Genomic DNA, 23,382 nt, shown 5'->3' on the forward strand with positions numbered 1-23,382 from the left:
TTGCCCTCACATCATGTACCTGGGCTGGGCTATCAGATGCAGTGAGGTCACTCCCAGAGTCATGAGGATGAGCAGCATAGTCTCCTTCCCATTTGAGCCAAAGTTCCCCGACAAGGACTGAGGTCTTCTCAGGCCAGATCCCACCCTGAGCTGTCCCTTCCGTCTGGCCCAACTTTCATCACCACCTCTGGGTCATGAAAAGAGAGGTCATCCTGCCAGGCCTTTCTCCTATTGCTCTCCCTCCCCCTTCTGGGGGAAGGGCCAAGACCCCCCCCAGACAGTGTGGACCTGGCACACACATGTGCCACTCTGGTGCCCCAGTGCCACCTTTTCCAGCCAGGACCAGAGATGGGCAGTCACCTGCCCATCCTGCAGCCACACCTCAGCTCAGAGGACCATAAACGGGGTCTGGAGTCAGAGTGAGTCGCCTTCCATTTGTACCTGCGGCAGCTCACAGACTGTGCCGGCACCGGCAGAGGAGAGATGGAGAAGCAAAGATTGCAGTGCGCCCTGAGACCACCTGCCTGCGCAGGTGGGAGGATGAAGGCAGAGGCCCAGGGAGAGGGATGGCAGGCTGCCCCACGGGAGATGGGAACACCAACTGGCCTCCCTTCCGAAACTCACGTGGGGCCTCTGCTGTTGTCCCAGCGCCCTTCCATCCCCACCCCTTCTCTGCTCTCTGATTCAGTTGGCAGGCCTTAGGAGCCCAATTCTGGGGGCGGGGTGGCGTTGGTTGGAGAGGTGACAGCACGTGACCCACTCGCCAACTGGTCTCGGTCTCATGAAGGGGTGCCTCACCACGGCCCCCGCATTCAGGCTCTACCGGCTCCCCTCTACAGAATTCAACACGATCATGAACCCCCAAACCCAGGTCCCTGTTGGTTGGGAGAGGAACTCGCCTCTGGCTGCAGCCAGGGGCTCTCGAATCCAGAGGGAAATCAGGGTAATCCTTTGAGGGTGGGAGGGGGATGGCCGCGGGTAGCAGAGGAAGGCTTTTGCCCCGCCCTGCCCCGCCCCAAACCGCCCCTGCCCGCCCCGCGCTTCACGCTCTCCACCCCCCTTGGCTCTCTTTAAAAGTTTTCTCGGCCCGGACACTGGCGTAGTGAGCCATGGCTGTCTCCGTCGGGATGCTGCGCCTCTGGAGACTGTGCGCTGGCCCTGGCGGGGTGCCAGGGACGCGCACTGCCCTCTCTCGGGGTTGGCAGGAAGCAAGGTTTCGGGGCGTCCGTCCCCTCAGGTACGGGGCCCGGGGAAGAGAGGGGCCCGGCCAGTCTCCAGAAGTGGGGGGTGGGGGGTGGTTCCTACAGGACTTCGTTGGGGCCCGATCCCACTCCGGCTGGGAGGCCTGCAGCTGCTGCACCTCTGGATGGCACTGGGGGAGTAGGTACTCCGCACCTAGCACACAGTCAATAGTAAATAATGGCCTAATTGTTGCAGATTGAGACTTGGCTGGTGGCTGGCAGTGACCCTGCACTGCTTCCGGGCTCTGATGCAACACTTTAGATTCTCAAGTTCGTAGGCACGCAGAGCGCCAGGAGCGTGGGCCTTTCCCGGTCTAGCAAGAGGGAGAAAGGCAGGAGCAAGGCCTTGGCTCTGGCCCCAGGGCACTGCCTCTGAGCTGGACCCCCTTCGGGGATAAACTTGGGGATTTTCAGCCCGGACTTGCCCATCCCGGCCACTAAACTCAGCAGTCTCCCCTCTCCTCATTACCTACTGACAAACACCGCTTTTGAGCCGTGCAACTTACTGGGACTATTTCCCTTTGTCTTCCGTGCAAAGGATGGGGCAGGGGCTGGAAGGCGGAGGGTGCTCTGCAGCCTCTGCAGCAGCGTAGCGGGAATAACGCTGCCTGCCCGTCAGATTGCTCCTGGGGAAGAGTGTCGCTTAGCAGAGCTGGGCTCCCACTGTTGTGTCCACTGATGGTGTTTACCTTCAGCACCTGGGAAACCTGGACACCACCGAACCTGCCCTGCCACACAGCTGCACCAGGTGCTCAGTCTGGGGTCAGCACACAGTTTTGGACACCAGATCTCAGAGCATGGGCCTGGGCATGGGAGAGGGAGGAGACATCCAAAGAGGCTTCTTAGCTGAGAGAGATAGTTGGTTTAAAAAAATAATAAAAATTTGGGCGGTGGGGATTGGAGGGAGCTATAATCTCCTCTTTTGGCTAAAATTCCAAGATCACAATGTTCTGAACTTGCTTCGAGGTCACTCTACCTAATTTTCTGGGCACATGCAGACTCGAGCCTGGTCAGTAGCTGGGATTCTGGTACAGGGAGCAGGGCTGTCTCCCAGCGTGGTCCCTCACAACTGCCCAGTGCCTCTCTAGGCAAGCTCGACCATTGTGCGCCCCCTTACCCTCCAGGCCCCACCACTGGGCCCCTGGGCGCCCTTTTATACTGAGAAGGCTCTAAGGACAGTTACCCACCAAAGTGTACAAGTTTTGTGATGCTAAATTAGGCCATCTCTGGATACCCAGCAACATTTCTGACCTTTGACTTTTTGTTTGTGTGAACCAAACAGGTCACTCTCCCACAACTGGCCTGCCATTTCAGGGTAAGGGCACCACGCCTCAGAGAAATTCCATGTCGTGAAAAAACCTATTTGTCCAGAGAGAGAAGATTTTGAAATCTTTTGACCTAATTCCTCCCCATCCCTGCCACTCCCACTTTCCCATCCAGAAACCCTCAGGAGTCTCAATCAGTCAACAGACATCCCTAAAGCCATCTGGGTGCTGGGGCTATGGACGCCGGTGGACCCAGTCCTCCGTGGATTTGCAGATTAGTAGGCAAAAACATAAATCCAGGTGACCGTGACTCAGTGTTCCAAGTCAAGCAATGTGCACATTCCTGGACTTCTGTCCTTTGCTCTTTGACCTGGTCCCCTACAGCCCAATACCCAAGCCAGTTAGTTATCAGATTTCCAATTTTACTTGTTAGAAAAAATCAAGGTTCCTCTTGAGTTACAACCCTGGCACTCTACCAATTTGTATAACCCTGGCTCATAACTTAAGCATGGTGAGTTTGTCACTAATGCTACCTACTTGACAAAGGCATGCTCTTCTCAGTCTTTCCTTTGGGTTAGGGTTGAGCCCTGACAACCTTCTGATGATGTCTGTGTAGGGATTCCAACTGATTTGAAAGTGGGAGAGGATCCCCTTCTCGGTAGTCTCTTTCTTGCACTTGCTTTTCTCTCCTGGCCAGTTGCGGAGATAGTAGTCTTGGCCTAGCCACAAGTCTAGTCCTTGGATCTTCTGGACACTCCTATCTCCATCAAAGTCAGGGCCGTCCAGAGCCCTTTTCCCCAGAATGAAATAAGAAGCTCTCCATTGCTCTCCAGATCTCCCGAACCACCAGCAACTTCCCCTTGCCACCATATCACCCCCTTTCCCAAGGAAGCCCCTACTCTGCTGGGGCTTCAGAGGGTCTCGGAAGGAGCAATTCAACACTGATGCCTTGATGAACTGGAGGTGAACAGGCTTCTCCAGATCTCTAACTGGGGGCCTGGTTGCATCCATCTGGGGCAGTAATTTCCAGCCGGTGTGCTGCAAGAATTTTTAAAAGATGCAATACCTGACTATTCAGTGAGGGGCACTGACCCCCTTTTCCCCCTTAGATCGTCAACTAGCAAAATGACAGCAGCTGAAGCAACAATAGCTGTCCAATGAATCAAAAGTATACCAATTTTTTTGTCAGATTGGCAAAAAAGATTTTTGGGAGGGATGCCGCAGAATTTCAGGAATTAGTGTATGTGTGCTGGGAGGTGAAAAAGGCTGGAAAGCACTCGCTGGGGGAGTTGGGGGCACTCGGAGCTGGGGAAGTTGGAGGGAGCAGTGATCAAGCCTCTCAGAACCAGGTATGATACTCAGAGCCGGGGCTCCAGGGACTTGGTGCCAATGGTTGGGGCAGAGAGTAAGTGGCCTTCATGGGCTGCTTGCCAAGGGGATAGCTGTAATTAGAGGGGCCATTATCAGAAACTATGCAATGCTACCCCTACTTGAGGGGATTGTATTAAACCAGGAAGTGTTTTGGATGGGAACCATAGTGATTACACAAGGTCGACTCTTCTCATAATTCCCCAAGGATGATTGACAAGTGATTTGGTAATGCTATCCCTATGCAAGGGATAGGGATAATGGTATCCCTTATACAAGGGGGTCCTGCACTCTGAATGGAACGATAGAAAATGAACTATAAACTTGGCCATTGCAGTCAGTGAATGGTACACCTGGTTTTAGTTATCCTTTCCTGCCTTGCACCAAGTAGGTGTACAATCTACTGTGGAGGGTGCAGTGGTGGATACAAACTTGTTTCACAGAGTTCTTTGCCTTCAAAAGCATCTGTGGGGAAGTCCAAAGACTTGCTGACTTAAGGCAGAAAGGGCACTGCTACACCATGGATGTCAACAAAGCAGGAGAAAATCTGCTTTGTAGAAATAGGCTTAGGAGAGGTGTCCTCAGGAGGCTGGCACCCGTCAGTGATAGGACTGTACTGAGTTTGAAGTATGAAGCCTACAGACTTGTATGAAACCTTGCTTACACTTGAACTCTTGAATCTGGGTATGAAGCCCTCCTCAGCTCCCCGAGATTATTTTACCTATTCAGTCTGCAGACAGAAACTTTAGAGCCAGACAGGTCCAAGTTCCAATGAACCACTTCTAGCTGGTAGCTTTGGCACTGAAGTTGAACTTGACCTTTCCAGTATGTCTTGTTGCAGTGAGAATTTAATGAGGTCATGTACAAACATTCTTAACCCTTGGCCTGGTGCCCAGGAGAGTTTCAGTTCAGTGCAGTGACCCCAAGGCCCACAGCTCAACAGCCTTGTCAGGAGAGGAGGAGGGATTGTGCAATCGCCTAGACCAGGGTGGAGCTGCTCAAGGTTGGTGGGAAGTGCTGTGCTTATGCTTACTGCTAGGATTAAGGGCTACTTTTTTTCTTTTTCCTGATTCTTGCTGCACAAATCAAAAACACTGAATGTCATTTCATTTGTTGAGTTGGCCTTACTAGGAAAAGTTTTAATAAATGACAGGTACCAGCAACTCATCTTGCCCATTGCCTTCCCTTCCTACATAAACAAGTTGTGTTTCTAACTGACTAAACGTGTTTTTCAGACCTGGCTGGCATGCATGCATCTCTTAGCATGGAGTCAGGTGAATGCAAGCCCGAGCCCTACCACTTCTAATTCAGTACGGCCTGGGCAAGTCACGCAGCTTTTCTGGGCCTCGGTGTCTTTGGGAAATAGTCCACTTCAATGAGAAACACACTCTACATTTCTGTAGACATTCTCTGATTCCTAAGGAGACTGGGCTTGGAACCTGATCCCTGAACCCGAGAGGGCTGTGGCTGAAGTGTGCAGCCTTCATACTTAAGTGAAGTGTTACTCTGATTCTCCTCTGTCCTCTGGGAGAGATTGCTGGTACCTGCCATTTATCAAGGGTTTTCACTCTAGAAAACAAAGATCCAGACCTTGTATGTCACTTAGTGATCCCATCAAGGGGCGAGTATCCTGAACCAGCCCTGACTCCTGACTCCTGAGTGCTTTTCCTGGGAGTCCCATCCAAGGGGCCCAAGGGAATGAATGAATGCCTCAGGAGGCAGCATGAATGCCTCCTGATCCCAAGTATTTCAGGCTTCTGAAAATGTCCTCTGTCTTCTTGAGTCTACTGGACTCAATAATTGTCTTCGTGCTTTCTCTACATACGCACAAACACACGTAAACCAACGATTTCATGCTGGTTGCTAAAAATGGAAGCTTCCATCAATGTCGAGTACCTTGGTGAAACCTTATTGAAACTCTGACCACTTGGGAGCTCTTTGTGCTCTGTGTCTTTTGCAGGCCGTAGACTCCTTTAGGGAGGCTATGTTAGGTTGGTGGTAAGATATGGGGCTTTATAGTACAATTACATACAGTAAAATGTACAAATCTCAGACGTACAATTTGGTGAACTTTAACAAACATCTGCACCCATTGCTCAGCACTCCAAGATACAGAACTTGTCCGCCACTGCAAAACAGTGCCATTCAAAAGAAATGTAATGTGAGCCACACAGAGAATGTAAACATTTCTAGCAGCCATATTTTAAAAGTAGTAAGAAGTAGGAAACTTCTTAATTAATTAATTTAATTAATTTTGATGGTATATTTTCTTTAACTTAGTGCAGCCAAAGTATCATCTCAGCATGTAACCAACCTTATAAAAATTGCTAGTGAGATATTTTACATGCTTTTTTTTCCCCCGTGGAATCTTTTAACACTTACAGGATACCTCAATTCAGACTAGGGTCCAGCCACATGTGATGAATGGCTACCATATATGATAGATAGCACACCTTTAGAAATTTCTCTCATGCCCCATTCCAGTCAATTCCCTTCCCCAACTGGAAGCTACCACTGTTCATTTATAATCTCCACAGGTTAATTTTACCTAGTCTCGAATTTTAGAGTATATACTCTTGTGCTTGGCCTCTTTTGCTTAGAAACCATGGGATGCTTTTGGAAGGAGCAATGACCTTGGCAAACATTCATGAAAGTGGGTTATACATTAAGTTATACATTAAACAGCTTAGCTTTCTTTGATTACTGTGGGGGAAAAGGACATGGTCTCATTTGCCCAATATTTTACCTCTTGCCTATGGCAGTAAAAAGGCAAGCTGAGCAGTGGGAGCCCCAGAATAGGTCTTGCAAATGTGTCAAGGGGCTGTCCCAGCCGGGAGCAACGGGACCGTATGGCTTCCATGCCCGCCGAACTGGGCAGCCCTGTTATATACCTTGTAGTCCCCGATATTATATACTCTAAGAACTTGTTTAAATTAAAGTTTTTATTTGAAGATATGAACATTCACATGCAGTTATAAGAAATAAGTTATAGAAACAGATCCCATGTGGTCTTTATCCAGTTTCCCCTAATAGTAACATCTTGCAAAACTGTAGCACAGAATTACAACCAGGGCCCTGGCTGGCGTGGCTCAGTGGATTAGCAACGGGACTGCAAACCGAAGAGGCAACCACACATTGATGTTTCTTTCCTTCTCTCCTTCCCTTCCTCTCTCTCTCTAAAAATAAATCAATTAAAATATTTTTTTAAAGTTTTTAAACTTTTCCCCAGACTCCTTCCCAAATCTTTAAGTTTTTTTTAAAAAGATTTTATTTATTTTTTAGCGGGAAGGGAGGGAGAGAAACCTCCATATGTGGGAGATATATGCATTGATCAGTTGCCTCTCACGCGCACCCACCTGCAACCTGGCCTGCTGCCTAGACGTGTGCCCAGACTGGGAACCGAACCTAGCCCTCAATCTGCTGAGTCACACCAGCCAGGTGTATGTGTGATTTATTTGACTTAGCATAATGTCCTTCCGGTTTCATCCATGTTGTCACAAACGGAGTTTGGCTATTTTCCCCCCAAGCTGGGTTAAAGTTAGAGAGGGAATTTATTGACTTTTGACAGTAGAAAATCCGAAGGTAGTTAGACGACTGTGTTTAGGGATTCAGCTGCCTCAAGATTAAGCTGGGTACTGTGACTTCTCCCTCTGTCTCCTTTTCTCTCCCTGTTTTTTTTCTTGTGTTGGCTTTCTTCTTCAGCAGGTTCTCTCCACGTGGTTGCTCTTGCAACTATCACTTCCGCAAACCCAAAGAAAATAGCGTTTCTGCTTCCCGGTGAGCAAAAATGAGTGCCCTCATTGACCCAGCATAAACAAATCAGGGGGCTTTGGCTAGAAATAAAATAAAGCTTATTCATGGCTCACAGGGTTTGCAAACTGGAAACACGCCTAGGCAATACACAGAGTGTTCTGAAGAGTGCAAAGCTAATGGTCCCTACAGTAAAGATTGAATTCTTGAGAAGAACCAGTCCTGCATTCTAAGCCTCTGGGTTGTTTCAAAATGGTAACCTAGATATCTGTCCAGTGGGCACATGAACATCCTTTAGTCCTTCGGGTGGTAACCAGAGGATTATCAATAGGGTATCTATATAAAACTTTAAGTTCCTGGGCTAGTTAAAGCAAGAATAAAATCATTTTGCCCTAACCAGTGTGGCTCAGTTGGTTGGGCATTGTCCCGCACAGCCAAAGGTCCCTGGTTTGATTCCTGGTCAGGGCACACACCTGCGTTGTGGGTCTGATCCCCAGTTGGGGCCCATACAAGAGGCAACTGATTGATGTTTCTCTCTCTCTCTTTCTTCCTCCTTTCCCCTCTCTCTAAAGAATAAAATAAACCTTAATAAATAAAATATTATTTTAAAGAATAGAATCCTTTCCTCATGCCTCAACCACTTGATTTCAGTAATTCAGCAGCTTGACTGAGGTGACTCCATTTTATTTCTTCACTAATTCCTCATCCTCTACAGTGTGCCTGGGAGGTAGGGATTTGGGGGGCACAGTGTTTCTGGAAGGGTGTCATGGTGACCACTGGAAACCACCTCAGCAGTTCTTTAGGTTTGTCAACCTGTGGACAGTCGTGAGTATGGATGCACAGGATCTTTAAGCCCCGCAAGTCTTGCCTGTTTTCTGCCCCCACACCACAGGAGGCACCTGGCACAGGAAGGCTAAAGCCCAGAGGATAAATCCTGTGTCTTATTTTGGATTCCCCTGGGAAGAAGGACTTGGATGCGGATGGTTTGTTCGTAACCCTAGGAAACAGGAGGGAGCGGGAGGAGGAGAGAGGGAGGGAAGCCAGCATCAGCTGCGTTATTGAAGTCCTCACCCCAGGCAACCAGGGTTTTGCTCCCTGGGACCTCGGGGAGGACCCAGCAGCCTCCCAGAACTGTCCAGCCACAGAAGGGGAGTCTTGAGGAAGTCCCTGAACACACAGACCCCCAAGGAACTGTCCCAGCAGCCAAAACCACAGAGACGCACTGAGGGGACATGACACGGGACACCAAAGGCACTTGTGACAGTCACTCACCCAGCCAGCAGCACAGCTAGGATGAGACCTCAGGCCTCCAACAGCAGCAGGGCGCCTGCTCACTGCCTGCAAGAGCTTCTTCAGCAGTGCCCCGCTCTGTGACTCATTCTCACCCCCAGCGCCAGTTCGTTCTGGGGTCAAGTGTGGGCCACCTCCTAATCTGGGGCATCGTGACCTGCCCTCCTGTGAGATGGCAGGGTTTCCTCTGCTCCCTCTTGGCCAGCACACATTTTTCTCAGGAATTCTCCCCCACAAACCATAAGCAGTGGTTTAGCAGCTGCAGAATTGAACCATCAGGATTGGCTCTCAGGGCCCACACCACCCAGTGGTGGCCCAGAGGTGGCCTAGGCGACTGGGATCTGGCACAGACCCTCTCTGATGGGACCGGAACCCCACTGCACTGCTTCATAGGCCTGGCCAGGAGCACCTGCCACTTAGGGCGAGCAGGTGAGCACACACAGTCCTCAGCACGCGATACCTGGACTTCCAGAGGCCTTTTATGGTTTTGTTTCTTTAATAATTACCGCATTTTTCGGATCATAAGACGCACCTAGGTTTTAGAGGAGGGAAAGAGGGGGAAATTTTTGAAGCAAAAAATGGGGTAAAATATTTAATACCATAAATAACATAATATTTCACCAGTGTAAACGTAAAGGTACATTTGGACTAGAAGATGCACCCCCTTTTCCCTCCCAAATTTGGAGTGCGTCTATAGTCCAAAAAATATGGTAAAACACTTAACTTTTGTAGGGCAGCTTTTGAAGTTACAGGATAACTGAGCAGGTTGAACTAGCGCTTCTCACACCTGCCCCACCCTGGCAGTTTCCCGTTGTTAACATCTTGGCATCAGTATTTGTTACAATTAGTGCATTGTCCCTGATCCTGGACTATAGTCCCTAGTTTAATTAAGGGTTGGTCCCTGTGCTGGACCCATCTATTTTGTGACAAGTGCCCAGGGGCTTTTCTCAAAGCCACGTGATTTGCCCTGGTTTCCTTTTCCAGTATGTTTGCACCAAGGCTCCAGGCTGCTGGCGCTGAGTGGGAACTGCAGAGGCCGGTTGGGGAAAAGAGCCTTCTCTCTGATTACAGACACGCAGTCAGATTCTGGTTTGGATCTCCCAAGGGTGAAGCCACCCCTAAGTTCAATGGCAATGGCTCCTGGGGATGAATGGGGTGGGTCCGCAGTTTCAGCAGTGATCCCTAAGAACCCACCTCCCAGCCGGGTGTGCCAGTTGGTGCTGGGGAGGCCTGGCCCCAGGCAGTGGGGCCCATTTCACCTCTCCCCACAGTTCCAGAGAGGTGGAAGACAGGGCCGCCCTGCCCAGAGGAGGCCTTAGCTACGTCCAGGGCTGCACCAAATCTCATCTGATCGACAAGACCATGGGACAGTGCCTGGCTGCCACAGCACAGAGGTTCCCAAACCAGGAGGCCTTGGTCGTCCTCCATGAGGACATCAGGTTGACCTTTGCCCAGCTCAAGGAGGAGGTGGGTCCTGACCTCAAACTCTTCAAGTGGGCAGGTGCTAGTCCCCAAGCTTCTCTGGCTGAGGGGGGCCACAAGGGCAGCACCTGGCTGTGGGGCAGGGAGCTGGGGATGCCTGGGAACCCCCAGAGATGTCAGGAGATGAGGACAGGGTTGGGGCAGAGGTTGCCCACATGCCTCCTGCATCAGTCACTTCTGGGGCTCTTACTAACTCTGCACATTCCATGCCCCACTCCAGTTCCACTGAGGCCTTGTATCTAGGTGGTTCTGATGTGAATGCCTGGGCTGAGGGCTGAAGTGGGCATCATGGCCCCTTCCTGTTCGCCCACACCTTACCCCTGTGCCCTGTTTCCACCAGGTAGACAAAGCTGCCTCTGGGCTCCTGAGTATCGGCCTTTGCAAGGGTGACCGACTAGGCATGTGGGGACCAAACTCCTATAGTTGGGTGCTAATGCAGCTGGCCACAGCTCAAGCAGGCATCATTCTGGTGAGAAGGGGCTGGCCTGGCACAGCTGGGTACGGAGGGGGGCATCAGGAGGGCATCATTCAAAGGAAGTCTGCTGGCCCCTTGGCCTCAGAATCAAACCAGTGCTTGCATGGGTATTTGGGTAGCTTTCTCCTGAAGCTACCAAGGAGGTCCAGAGGGGCAGGGTGCCACCTCGGTCTACACCATGTTTCTGTGCCTCCTGAGGGATAGAGGGGCAACGAGAGGGACAGGGTCTGCCCAGGACACTGATGTACCCTTGCAGGTGTCTGTGAATCCAGCCTACCAGGCCATGGAGTTGGAGTATGCCCTCAAGAAGGTAGGATCTCTTCCTGATCTGGAACAGGCTTTCAGTTGTCACAGTGGGCTAATGGGGTGAGGAGGGCATGCACAGCCAGGCAATACCCAGAGTCTGCCCCCTTGGACTGCGAGTGGGCAGGAGGAGGAGGTAGTCGGGCAGATGCAAGGCTGGTGTGTGTTAGGGGTGGCGGCACACGCATGTGTCACAGCGGTGGAATGCGAATGGGGGTTAGAGGCATGTGTGTGTTGTGTGTTGGGGTAGCAGTGCATGTGTGCTGGCGTTCAATCCACTGAGCCACACCAGCCAGGGCCAGAGAGAGCAACTTTGAGTGTGGACTCCACATCTCCCCAGTGTGAGGCTCTCTGCTGACTGGTCGGGTGGGGGGGGGCTCCCATTCCACAGGTGGGCTGCAAAGCCCTCGTGTTCCCCAAGCAATTCAAGACCCAGCAATACTACAATATCCTGAAGCAGATCTGTCCAGAAGTGGAGAAGGCCCAGCCAGGGGCCTTGAAGTGTCAGAGGTGGGGGTGTCCCTGGTTGGGAAGGGTACATTATGTGGCATCCTGGCTCCCTCCACTGCGACCCACCCCCAGGGAGGAGGCTGGTGTCTCTGTGCCCCCTCCCTCAGTCCCTGACTCTCTACCCTCCCTCCCCCCAGGCTCCCAGATCTGACCACACTCATCTCAGTGGATGCCCCTATGCCAGGGACACTGCTTCTGGAGGATGTGGTGGCGGCCGGAAACACAGAGCAGAATCTGGCCCAGCTCCGGTACACCGAGCAGCTCCTGTCCTGCTATGACCCTGTCAACATCCAGTTTACCTCGGTAAGGCAGGAGTCTCCATGACCCAAGCCCAGGGTAGCATGCTGACCCCTGCCTGCCCCTGTGACCCTTGCCCTCGAGTGAGGATACAATGGATGAGGTCAGAGTGCAGATGCCTCTCCTGGCCCTGGCCCTAGCTGTTCTCTATACCCTGGAAAACATCAGCAACGGGTGTCCTTGTCACATGCACCCTTCCCCCGGCCCTCTTGTCCCCAGCGCAGGGGCAGATGCACTGGGCCACTATAGGTCAGAGCTGGTGGGGCCTGCTCCCTCATTTAGCAGATGAGGAAATTGAGGGTCAGAAAGGGAATCTTCTCGTGAGCCCCGGAGTCCTCAGAGGTACTGGATAAGACTTTATCTTCCACACTTCTGATCTTATCACCTGGCATCGCACAGTCATGGAATGAATGCATGGACCCAGTCTCCTAACTCCTAGTCCCACAGTCACATGCTCCTCCCTGCAGTGGCCCGGGGGTGAAGGAGGTGGGGAGAAAGAGGCCAAGTGTTATCTGTTTGTCTTGTCAGGGGACGACGGGCAACCCCAAGGGGGCCACCCTTTCCCACTACAACGTCGTCAACAACTCCAGCTTGTTAGGCAAGCGCTTGAAACTGAACCTGAAGGTGAGGGGGGTGCTGGCTAAGACTTACTGGCGCCCTGCATGGGTGGGGCCTTGCTGGGCTCTCCCTGTTGGCCAGAGGAACCAGCGTCTGGAGCTTCTGGCTGCAGGACAGACCTAGCCTCTTGCCTCCCTCTCCAGACACCAGTGACGCCGAGGTTAATTCTGCCCGTCCCCCTGTACCACTGCATGGGCTCTGTAGTAGGCACAATGGTGAGCGTGCTACACGGTGTCCCCCTCATCCTGCCTTCTCCAAGTTTTAATGGCAAGCAGACTCTGGAGGCCATCAGCAAAGAAAGGTGGGCATCAGTGGGCAGCCACCTGCGGGCTCATAAGATCCTCCTGTTCCTCCTCACTCCTGGGACCTGATCCCTCTCCAGGATGTCTTCTTCCCCTGGCCAGGAGAAATGGAGACAGGGCAGTGGGGGACCCCAGGAGAGGACCAGTTCATTTTTCCAAAGAACTTCTCCTGCCCCTTTCCCACAGTTGCAGTCTTGACCCTTACTACAGGTTCAAGGTGGGGTGGCTGAGAAGAGGGAGTTCCATTTGACTTCCAAACCTGATTTTGAGATGCCACCCCTCCTTACACAGAGGCACCTTCCTGTATGGCACCCCCACAATGTACGTGGATGTTCTGAACCAGCCAGACTTCTCCAGTTATGACATCTCAACCATAAGTGCAGGTGGGATGGGGCCGAGGGCGGCCAGGCCAGGATTGGCCCGGGTGAGCTTGATATACACCCAGTCCTTTATTTAGGGGGCAAGAAGGTCACTGTAGGAACGTGGATGGGAGGGAGGCAAATTCCCAGCAACCCTGGGCAGCAGCCCAAGTGTAGGAACAGGTCCAGGGTCAAGGAAGACAGGGAATGTTCTTCCTTAGAAAGACCTGCAGGTAAAGGGGGTCCACTGGGCCTGGAGAAGGGGGCAACTGTGTCAGCCCTCTCTCTGATTCAGGCATCATTGCTGGGTCCCCTGTACCCCCAGACCTGATCCGACTCATCATAAACAAGATGAACGCAAAGGACCTGGTGGTGAGTGGGGGCTGGGGCTGGGGCTGGGGGAGGGAGGCAGGCCAGCCTGGGATGAGAACAGATGTGCAGGAGTGAGGATGAGCCCAGGCCAATCTCCAGAGCAGACCCTCTCAGCCCACCCATCTTCCAGAAAGCAGACTCGAGAAAATGCAATCTGGCCTCATCTGCAGCTGGCGAGTCATGGAGATAGTGCACACCGGGGAGTACCTATTATACATACACACATTTATACTTACAGAAATCTGGGGAAGAAATGCAGCATGGGGGGATATTTGGCAAAGCACCAGTATCCTGCTAGAGCATCCTGGCAGGAAGAGGCTGGCAGAGTTGGAGTACAGGCTTACGACCCTTCCCGGAAACAAGGGGCAGGGCAAGGATCTGGTGTTCGTTTCCAAACGGAAGGGTCAGGGGAGCAGACAAAAGGATGGCCATCCTGATGACCACCTGGTTCCAGTTCTGAAGGACTAAGGGGTCTCAGCAGAAGCTTCTTTGAGAGGAACCATGGCGGAGGGGCCAGGTGTGACGGAGCCTTCACTGTCACGTGGAGATGGTGGAGCTGGGTCCCTGCTGGAGTCCCGAGTCCCCCGGCCAGGACATGTCTAGGTGTGGACAGCTCTGTGAGTCAGCAGAGGCTGTGGAAGAAGGTGGGGTCAGAGGTGGAAAGGTCAGTAGTTTCTCCAACGGAAGGCAGAAACCAGTCCCCAGGACTGGCTGGATCAGGACCTGCGATGAAGCCGGGATCGCTGTCAGGGTTCCCATAACCCAGAGGATGTTGGAGAGGATGGTGGGAGCCCTGGGTGGTGTCATTCCCCCCTTTAGAAGGGGACCCAGGGCTTCCCCTCTGCTCCCTGCGAAACTGGAGGGTCTGCGTGGTGCCCTGCGGGGAGGGAGGACCCTGGGACACCCTCTTCACTTGCCAGAATCTCCACAGAGGGGAACGAGGACCTGCCCGCCCTGTTCCCACCTGTTTACTGGCGGTTGGCTTTCTTGGACCTCTTAGTGGGAAACTTGCAGCTGCGGAAGGCGTCTGTGTCACGGATGTGCTGGCCCCTGAACTTGGTGGGTGAGGCACAAGTGGCATCTGGGCGGGAAGCCTTAGCTTCCAGCCACCTGAAGAGATGGAGAGAAGCCGTGGCGGTGATGCGGGAAGGGACAAGGCTGCTATGGGGCCGGGACTGACTTGGCTGCGGGGTAGTCTGGGAACTGTCATGTTCATTTTATAAATGAAGGAACTCACAGAGCCCTGCGCCTATCCGATAGCGGGTGCAGGACAGATGTCCAGGACATCTTAGCACAGGGCCAGTGTGTCTCCACTGCATCACGGGAGGGCGAGTTCTGGGGGCAGCATGGGGGTGCACTCACCTCCGGAGTCCCCGGAGTTGGCAGGTACACTTCCAGGGGTTGTTGGTGAGAGTGAGGGTCTCCAGGTTGTCGAAGGGGAAGTTGGAAGGCAGCTGGTTCAGGCGGTTGTTCTCCAGATGGACATTTTTCAGCGTGGTCACACCCAGAAAGGCACCGTCGGAGAACTGGGGAGTAAGGTGGGCACAAGTGAGCACCCCAGGCGCAGCCTCTCCCAGCTCGTGGCCCCGGAGGGGCAGGGTCCTTCCCTGGGCGTACGCAGTCACACCTTGAGGAGTGTCACAATACGACTGAGCTGTCTCTGATGATGTGACACAGACAGCCCCGTTTCTGGGATAGCTGGTGTTTCCAACATGCAGGTGGGAGGACAAAGCTAAGTCCCTCGCCCAAGGCCACAGGAGGGAGTGCACAGTAGCTGCGGGACCACACCCAGCTCCTCTGCCCTCAGCACCACACTTTCTGCACAAACACTGCCACTGGGGAGGCGGCCAGAGTTTGGCCCCAGTGGCCCGAGCTGGCGCATGGTGAAGCTGGTCAGTGTTTGGTGGGACGGGCAGTGGGCCCAGGCTCCCCACAGCCCCGAGGCTCTGGGACTTCCCCCAGCTCTGTCCTCACTGCTCCCTCGCTGCCTGCCAGGAGCTATTTGTGGAGCCCACTTGGAGGAGCGGCTGGCCGGGTTGGACAGCGCCAGAGGAAACCTTCTATTGGTGCTCACCTCTTGGCCCAGGCGCCATAGATCCTGCCTGGCCTCCCCTGTCCCAGATCAGTCCCTGTCCAGAAAGGCTGCTCTGGCTCTGGGGGTGGAAGGCACAGGGTACTCTGACTTCAGCTGGGGAGCAGCCAGGCTATGGAAGGGCAGGCTCCATCCATGTAGACAAAAGCTGGCTGCCTACAAGGTATGATTCTGTCCTCGTCTCCATGCCCGTGGCCAGGGAGGGTGTGAAGTTCTCTGGTAACGGGACTGTGCTGACGACCATCTCCCCCATCTTGCCCCAGTGCCTGCCCCAAACTCCTGCTGACACCCTTGTGCCAGAGCAATTTTTCCAGCTCCAAGAAGAGATTCCACCCAGACCCAAGGCAGCACCACCTGGCCGGGTGCTGAGTATCACAAGGGAGGAAGGATTCAATGAGGCTGCAGCCAGGAGATGGGTCTGGGTACTGGAGTGGGCAAAGGGCTGTCAGTAGTCTGGGGGACAGTGAGGCATATTCGGTCTTCCCTACAGGGAGACGCCTGGGGACCTGTGCCAAAGGCTGGCCATGATCTATGGTTCTTGCCTTTGCCCTTCACAGAGTTCTTGGGTGCCATGCCTGCAATCTGGGGGAGCCTCTGGTCCCCGGTCCCCATTCAGTTGAAATGGACCTAGAATGCAGTGGAATATGTATGTGGAGGGGCGGTGGGGGCTGGCGGGTGGAATCCACCAGGGCCTCTAGGGGGCATGGAGGAGGTCTTCCTCCGGTATTTACTCCCCAGCCCCCCCCACCCCTCAGCACACATGCACACCCCCTCCAGGAACAGGGTCTCTTTGTGGGCCCGATCCGCCCAGCTCCCCTGGAAGTCTCCTCAATAAACAAACCTCCCTTTATGGGGTGGTAGGTTTACTGGAGACGGAAAACAGCAGGGGAGGGGCAGGAGGCCCAACAGGAAGAGGTGGCTGCCGCCCACAGCGGGGGTTTCGGGAGAATTGGACCTACCTCCTAGGGGCCATTGGTGGGGCCAGAGCAGCTCCAGCCCCACTTATAAGTAGAAATGCTAGGAGGGCATTGGTTAAGACGAGGGATGGGGGCAGCAGGGCAGGGTGGGAATGTGACAAGATAAAGGACAGAGCTCCTCACCTTGGAGATAGCCAGAGGGACAGAGGCATTTTCAGGGGTGAGAGAGTGGTGCCCAGCTGTGGCCCTGGATTCCTGGGTCTCCAGACAGAGAAGAAGGAGCCAGGGCAGAGCTCTGCAGCCAGGAGCTCACCTTCTCCAGGTTGGTGTTGTCCAGCCAGAGGGTCTCCAGGTATCTGCCGAAGGATTGGAAGGCGTGGTCGGGAATGGTCTTCAGGGGGTTGTGGGACAGCTTCAGCTCCTCCACCACCCGCAGCTTGCTCAGCGCAGCTGAGGGGTAGCTGGACAGCTGGTTCTTGTCCAGGTGGAACTTGGCAAGGTTCTCCACGTCATCTAGGGCCCCAGGCTGCAGGGAGCTGAGCGCGTTTTCCGACAGGTAGAGCCAGCGCAGGTCCTTGGCGCCCTGGAAGGCACCTGCGCGCAGCTCTCGGATCTTGTTGTTGTTAAGTTGCAGGATGAAGAGGTTGACCAGTGGGGACAGCAGCCCTCGGGGCAGTTCGGTCACCTTGTTGTGGTCCAGGTAGAGGTAGGTGAGCTCGGTCAGGTCGTCGAAGGCGCCAGCGCGCAGCACGCGGATGTCGTTGTGGGACAGGTACAGGTAGATGAGCTGCTTGAGGCCGCGGAAGGCGCCGGCGCTCACCTCGCGGATCTGGCAGTGCTGCAGGTGCAGTGACACCAGGTTGGGCGTGCCGCGAAACGAGTTCGAAGCCAGCACGGGGAAGTTGTTGCGCTGTAGGTTGAGCAGTTTGGTCTTCTCTGACACCTTGGGGACCTTCTGCAGTCCCACCTTGTCGCAGATGACGTGCTGCAGGTCGCCGTGGCAGTGGCAGTTCTGGGGGCAGGCGGCCAACGCCGGCAGCAGGCCTGCCAGGAGGCCGAGGCTGAGCAGGAGGACAGGGCAGAAGGTGGCCATGGCAGGACGCCTGGGGCCGGGCTGGAGACAGCGGCGGCGACGACAGAGGGACACGGGCAGCGGGAAGTCCTCGGAGCTCGGGTCTCCCGCCCTATTTATACGGTGGCCCTGACCGCAACCGACAGCGGGAGCCAGCTCCTACGTGGAGCGTCGAGGCCACCGGACTCAACTCCCTCCCGCCCGGCGATGCGCCCCCGCCCTCCACTGGGCGGGGGCGGGGCCCCTCCCTCAGCTGGCAGCCCCGCGGGGCTGGGACCGCGGCCCTCAACCTCATCCCTGCTCTCAGGCCCTGCCTGCTTCTTTAGCTCCTTTCCCCATGCTTCGGGGCGGGAGGGGGTGGGTAGGGGGTGGCTTAGAGCCCAGTGATCGCACCGCGGGGATGGAGGCGGTCGGTGAACGTATTTGTTTGCTTAAGTTCGAGCCTCCGCGGCGCGCTTTGCCCCCCCCCCCCGTCCCCCGCCCCCATACACACTGGGCCCCGTGCCCTGGACCCGGCGAAGGAGGAAGCCAGGCTGGACAGTCGGACGCGAGTCTCGCCGCAGTTGGCCAGCCGGCGGCGCTTTAATGGGGCTCTTGTGCGGCGCCGGCCTGGCGTCGGGCTCCCCCTTCTGGCTAGACGCGCCGCCAGCCCCAGGGAGACGCGAGCTCCTTCCCCGCCCCTGGACTTGCCTGGGGCTCCTTCTACCAGCCTGAAGCTTGAGTTTTCTCTTGCGACCACTCTCTTCTTTTTCCATGGCTGAACACTAACCAGAAAAGTGTGTGTGTGCGCGTGCGCGTGTGTGCTCGGGTTTGCGCGCGCGTGCAGTGGTGGTGGGGGAAAGTGACCCACAGGACTCAAAAACACACCTGAAGGTCACAGGCAGGCAGGGAGTCAGGCAGCTGAACAAGCACAGTCCCACCCCCACACCCTTTTAATCTCCTTAAAATATCCCATCCTCCTTATTCCCATCCCCAGGGTTGTGGCCAGGATGGCGCCAAGATGTACTTGGCAGATGCTACACCTGGGCAGTGGCCCCAGGACTGGGAGGGCTGGCTGGTAAGGGGGCCCAGGCCCTGGCTATAAAGGACCAGCCCCGGACAGCTCCGGTCCTGTGGGCAGCCCTGCCTCGGCTGACCAGACCTCTGTGCCCACTTGCCAGCCACCGCGTCCGGATTCCTGAGGAAAGGGGAGGGTAGCAATCCGGGTCTCCGGGAAACACACTGAGAGAACCCTGGCCAGAAGAGAATATCTTCCCTGCTATCAGTTTCACATCTGGGCTCCTGTTTGTCATCAGCTCAATGTCCCAGCATCTCTGCTCTCGACCCCTGACCTCTACCAGTTGTGCCTCTTTCCCCACCATTCACTTTCCCTTGAGTTCCTTCCAGTCCCTCTGGGTAGCTCCCCCCGTCCCTCTGCAGTCAGCCAGCTCCCTCCTAATATTCTTTCTGGACCCTGTAGATTGCTTACGGAACCACAGAGAACAGCCCTGTGACCTTCTCGCAGTTTCCCGAGGACACCTTGGAGCAGAAGGAAAACAGTGTGGGCAGAGTCATGCCTCACACAGAGGTGAGCCCCAGACCAGGCCCCCCAGGCCCCACCTCCTGCAGAGAGCACTCCCTCTTCCCCAAAGCAGGGTCTTCCCTGGGCCTGGCCTGAGGCTCTCTGTGGGCTGAGGCCTGGGAGGAAGAACTGGGCTGTGGCCGTGAGCGGCTGCCAGCTGAACTTCCCTGAAGCCTCCCTTCCTGTCTGAGGTGTGTCTGTGCCAAGCCCCGTTGTCTGTTGCGGGGCAGCTGGGACAGCCTCAAAGAGGAGCCGAAGAGCAGAGATTTTTTTCCTACACGGGTCTTTCTCTCCCATAGACCCCCTGCCCTCGCGTCAACAGAGCTCGTCTTTTCATTTGGTGTGAACACTGGATTTCCCAAGCTACCAGTCCCCTGGGGTGTCCCTTGCACCTCAAGGCTGACCCAGATCATCTCTCGCTCTCAAATTCCCAACCAGGACTCCTTTCCTTCCCTGCTCCAACACCGGTGCTTTATGCCAGCCCACACCTGGCTTCCCTTGCCTCCTTGTGCCCTCGCGCCTGCGGGTCACTGCCGGTGTGTTCATGCCGCTGCTTCCCCTCCAGCCGATCTTTCCTTCCCTCCTCCCCGGAGTGAGTGTGCTGTGCTGTGACATCCAACAGCCTCACTGCCCCTCTGTGGATGCCCACCTGGGAGGTAGACAGGGCCAGCGTAGTTCTCCCCATTTCACAGACGCAGACACTGAGGCACATAGAGGCTAAGCCTTCCTTTCACGCTGGCTGCGGTTCATTTCTTCACTAGGCTTTCAGATTCTGCCTCTCTGCCACTTCTGCTCACATGGCCCAGCCACACCACCCTCTTTGGTTTCTCTATTTGCTGCTTAATGGGAAGTAAGAGAACGATCCCTTCTCTTCTACACAATTTGTAATTCTCCAGCCTGCCCGATCCCTCCATAGGCCTTCTCCGAGGCAGGTCCTGTCTACTCTGTTTCTTCCACATGCCGGCCTGGGCCTCCCCTCTTGCATGCCCAGCTTAGGTGTCCGGTGATGCATCCACTCTGGCCTTTGTTTCCCTTCCCTGGATCATGCTGGGCAGAGCCAGAAGGGCCTCATTATTGGAGAGAGGAAAGGCAAAGCTCTCACCCATTCCTGAGTAACCCCACTGTATCCTGAAATGAGAGGGTGGGAGACCCTAGCCTGAAGCTGCCCCATCCCAGGCCAAGATCCTGAACCCGAAGACAGGGGCCATAACAGAGCTGAACACACCCGGAGAGCTGTACATCCGAGGGTACTGCGTCATGCTGGGCTACTGGGGTGATTCCCAGAAGACTGAGGAAGTGATTGGACTCGACAAGTGGTATCGGACAGGGTGAGAGTGCAGGGCGGGGTGGAGGCTTTGGCTGCGGAGGGGAAGCCAGGGGTCCTGGGGCTGAGCTAAGAACATCAACAGAGAAGAGGGAGAATATGTGTGTCAGGATGGCCCTTCACAGATTTCATTTCCTCAGTATGTGCAATGGGGGTGATCGAAGCGGCGCACAGGGCCCCCGGAAGGATCAAATGTGGCACTGGAGAGAGCACCGGGACAGCGTGCTGCACCAGTGTCAGCAAAATCAGGGCCGAGATTTAGTTTTAGTCACTCATTTGTTCATGCAACAAGTTCTTATGCACCCGCCACGGGCCAGCACGGTTCTAGACACCAGCGGGCCAAGAGAAAGCAAGACAAGAAGGATCCTACTCTTACTTCTCACATGTCTGGTGGAGCGAGACATATAAATAACATCATTTCAGACAATGATAAAAATGAAGGAAAAAAATAGGATCAGAGGGAAGAAAGTTCTACTAATAGGGAGGGGAACTTCTCTTAGTTTGGGTGGTCAGAGAAGGCTTCCTTAATGTGGAAATGTTTGACCTGAGACCTGAATGATAGAAAAGAAGCCAACCAAGAAAAGCATATGTATAGACAGATGTTGAGAGAGAGAATATGTAGGTATTGTTTCGCTTTTTTTGCCTCCCCAACTAGACTGTAAGTTCCAGGGAATGTCTTCTTCATGTTGGATCATCCAGAGTCTAGAGCAGTGCAAAGCACCTATTAGGTGCTCAATAAATGCATGATGAATGAGTGAGCAAGCCAGCTGGCTGAGGCAGACAGGCAAGAGGCCATTTCTGGCCTTTCCTTACAGAGACACCGCCATCATGGATGAGCAGGGCTGGTGCAAAATCGTGGGCCGCTTTAAGGATATCATCATTCGGGGTGGCGAGAATATCTACCCTGCAGAAGTGGAGAGCTTCCTTCACACACACCCACAGGTGCAGGAAGCTCAGGTGAGGCACCCGGTCCAGGTGAGCCCCCAGGAGCAGGAAACACAGATGGGGCTAGGGATGTCTGATACCTGTCTGTGACTCTGGAAGGTGGTGGGAGTGAAGGACAACTTGATGGGGGAGGAAATCTGCGCCTGCATTCGACTGAAGGATGGAGAGGAAGCCACGCCAGAGGAGATCAAGGCTTTCTGCAAAGGGAAGGTGGGAGCCTCCATGCACCCCCAAACGATAGTGCCCGGTTCTTCAACCCTTTCTCCCTGCCAACCACTGAGCCCACTGCTCCCTTCTCCAACCCTATGACCTTCACCCAGCCTCATGCTGTACCTCCCTCTGGTCTGCAGATCTCCCACTTCAAGATTCCCCGATACATCGTGTTTGTCAACGAGTACCCCCTCACCGTCACAGGAAAGGTATGTCAGGTGAAGAAGACAAGGGAGGGGCGGGGTGGTCCCCCCCTCTGCTTCCCTCAGCAGCAGGTAAGAGTCTGGCAGTATGATGACCAACTATTCGACGTATTCTGGTTTGCCCCAAAGTTTCCCTGGCTTTAGCCTAGGAAACTCCTCAATCCCAGGCACATGCCAACGGTTAGTCTCCCTAGCTGGCAGAGGTCACAAGACTGGCTCTCTCTCGCTCCTTTCTCTTTCCTCCAGATCCAGAAATTCAAGCTTCAAAAACAGATGGAACAGCATCTAAACCTGTAAATGAAGGTCCTGCCTCCCAAGCCCTGCCTGCCCTTCCCCCACATTCCCCTCCTCTGTCTTTGTGATTTGACATAAAGAGCATTTCTGTTTTCTTTGGCTGATCTCTTGCTGGTGTGATCTCTTGGCAGAAGGGAAGGAGCCAGAAGGAGACTAGCACTTTCAAACTTATCAATGAGGGTGTTAAACTCTTTGGTGTGTATTACATACTAATTTAATTTTCACTCCCTTTGGTATCTGATATATTTAAAAACTATACTTATTTCCCTTTCACATTGTCACCAGATTAGTGACAATTAGTCCAGCAAGAAGTGTTCTTTTTTTATAACAGCTTCATTGAGATGTAATTCACATACCGTTTAAATCATGCATTTAAAGTGTACCATTCTCCCTGGCTCAGTAGCTTAGTTGGTTGGAGCCTTGCCCTGATACACCAAGGCTGTGGGTTTGATTCTCCAGTCAGGGCACATATAAGAATCGACCAAGGAATGCATAAATAAGTGGAACAACAAATTAATGCTTCTCTCCTTTCCTCTCTCTCTTAAATCAATACATAAATGTTTACAAATTTTAAAAATCAATTTTAAAGAGCCTACCCTTTCTTTAAAACAAATAAAATGTACAATAAATTTTAAAACAATAAAATTCATTGGCTTTTTGAATATTCACAGGTATGTGCCACTAGCATAACAGTTGATTTTAAGCATTTTCATCTCCCTGAAAAGAAACTCCAAGGGTGTGAGGGGTGAGTGAAGGTGGCAGAGGGTATAGGGGGAATAAATGGTGATGGAAAAAATTCTTCATATGTTTAAAGAAGAGAAACGCCATACCCTTTAGCTATCATCCCCCCTCTTCCTACTCTCTTGTCCCCCCACCAACTCCTCAAGCAGCCCAATTTTAATTGTTATTTTTTTCACCACTGAACCTGTGCTTCTCAGATGGGCAGAGCCAGATAAAGCAGGCCCAGGAAATGTTACTTGACCCCAGAAATAAAAATAGTTCTTCCTGCTTGCAATCCTCACCCCGTCGGTGTCTGCTCCCTTTGCGCAGGCAAACATCCGTTGGTTGCTTCTCGCACGCCCCCTAGTGGGAGCTTGACGCACAACCCAGGCATGTGCCCTAACTTCGAATC

General features: G+C 53.8%; 1 protein-coding gene across 4 annotated transcripts; it reads left to right on the forward strand.

Moving 5' to 3' along the window:
• The first annotated feature begins 1,078 nt into the window (after positions 1–1,078).
• Positions 1,079–22,349, forward strand: ACSF2 (acyl-CoA synthetase family member 2). Of its 4 annotated transcripts, XM_037129613.2 has the most exons (18): positions 1,079–1,237; positions 9,899–10,003; positions 10,186–10,381; positions 10,737–10,865; positions 11,128–11,181; positions 11,566–11,684; positions 11,822–11,987; positions 12,510–12,605; positions 12,743–12,900; positions 13,193–13,284; positions 13,556–13,632; positions 17,270–17,347; positions 19,173–19,280; positions 20,451–20,602; positions 21,414–21,555; positions 21,643–21,753; positions 21,894–21,962; positions 22,203–22,349. In XM_037129613.2, exons 1-18 carry the CDS (start codon positions 1,110–1,112, stop codon positions 22,251–22,253), a joined length of 2,031 nt encoding a protein of 676 aa, XP_036985508.2. In that variant the 5' UTR covers positions 1,079–1,109; the 3' UTR covers positions 22,254–22,349. The 4 variants fall into 4 exon arrangements, with proteins under 4 accessions (XP_036985508.2, XP_036985509.2, XP_036985510.2 ...); XM_037129614.2 differs by lacking the exon at positions 17,270–17,347; XM_037129615.2 differs by lacking the exon at positions 9,899–10,003.
• The last annotated feature ends 1,033 nt before the right edge of the window (positions 22,350–23,382 follow it).

This window comes from Artibeus jamaicensis, unplaced genomic scaffold (genome assembly GCF_021234435.1).
Source record: "Artibeus jamaicensis isolate MK-2021 breed Jamaican fruit bat unplaced genomic scaffold, CSHL_Jam_final contig_1998, whole genome shotgun sequence".
Lineage (NCBI taxonomy): Eukaryota > Metazoa > Chordata > Mammalia > Chiroptera > Phyllostomidae > Artibeus > Artibeus jamaicensis.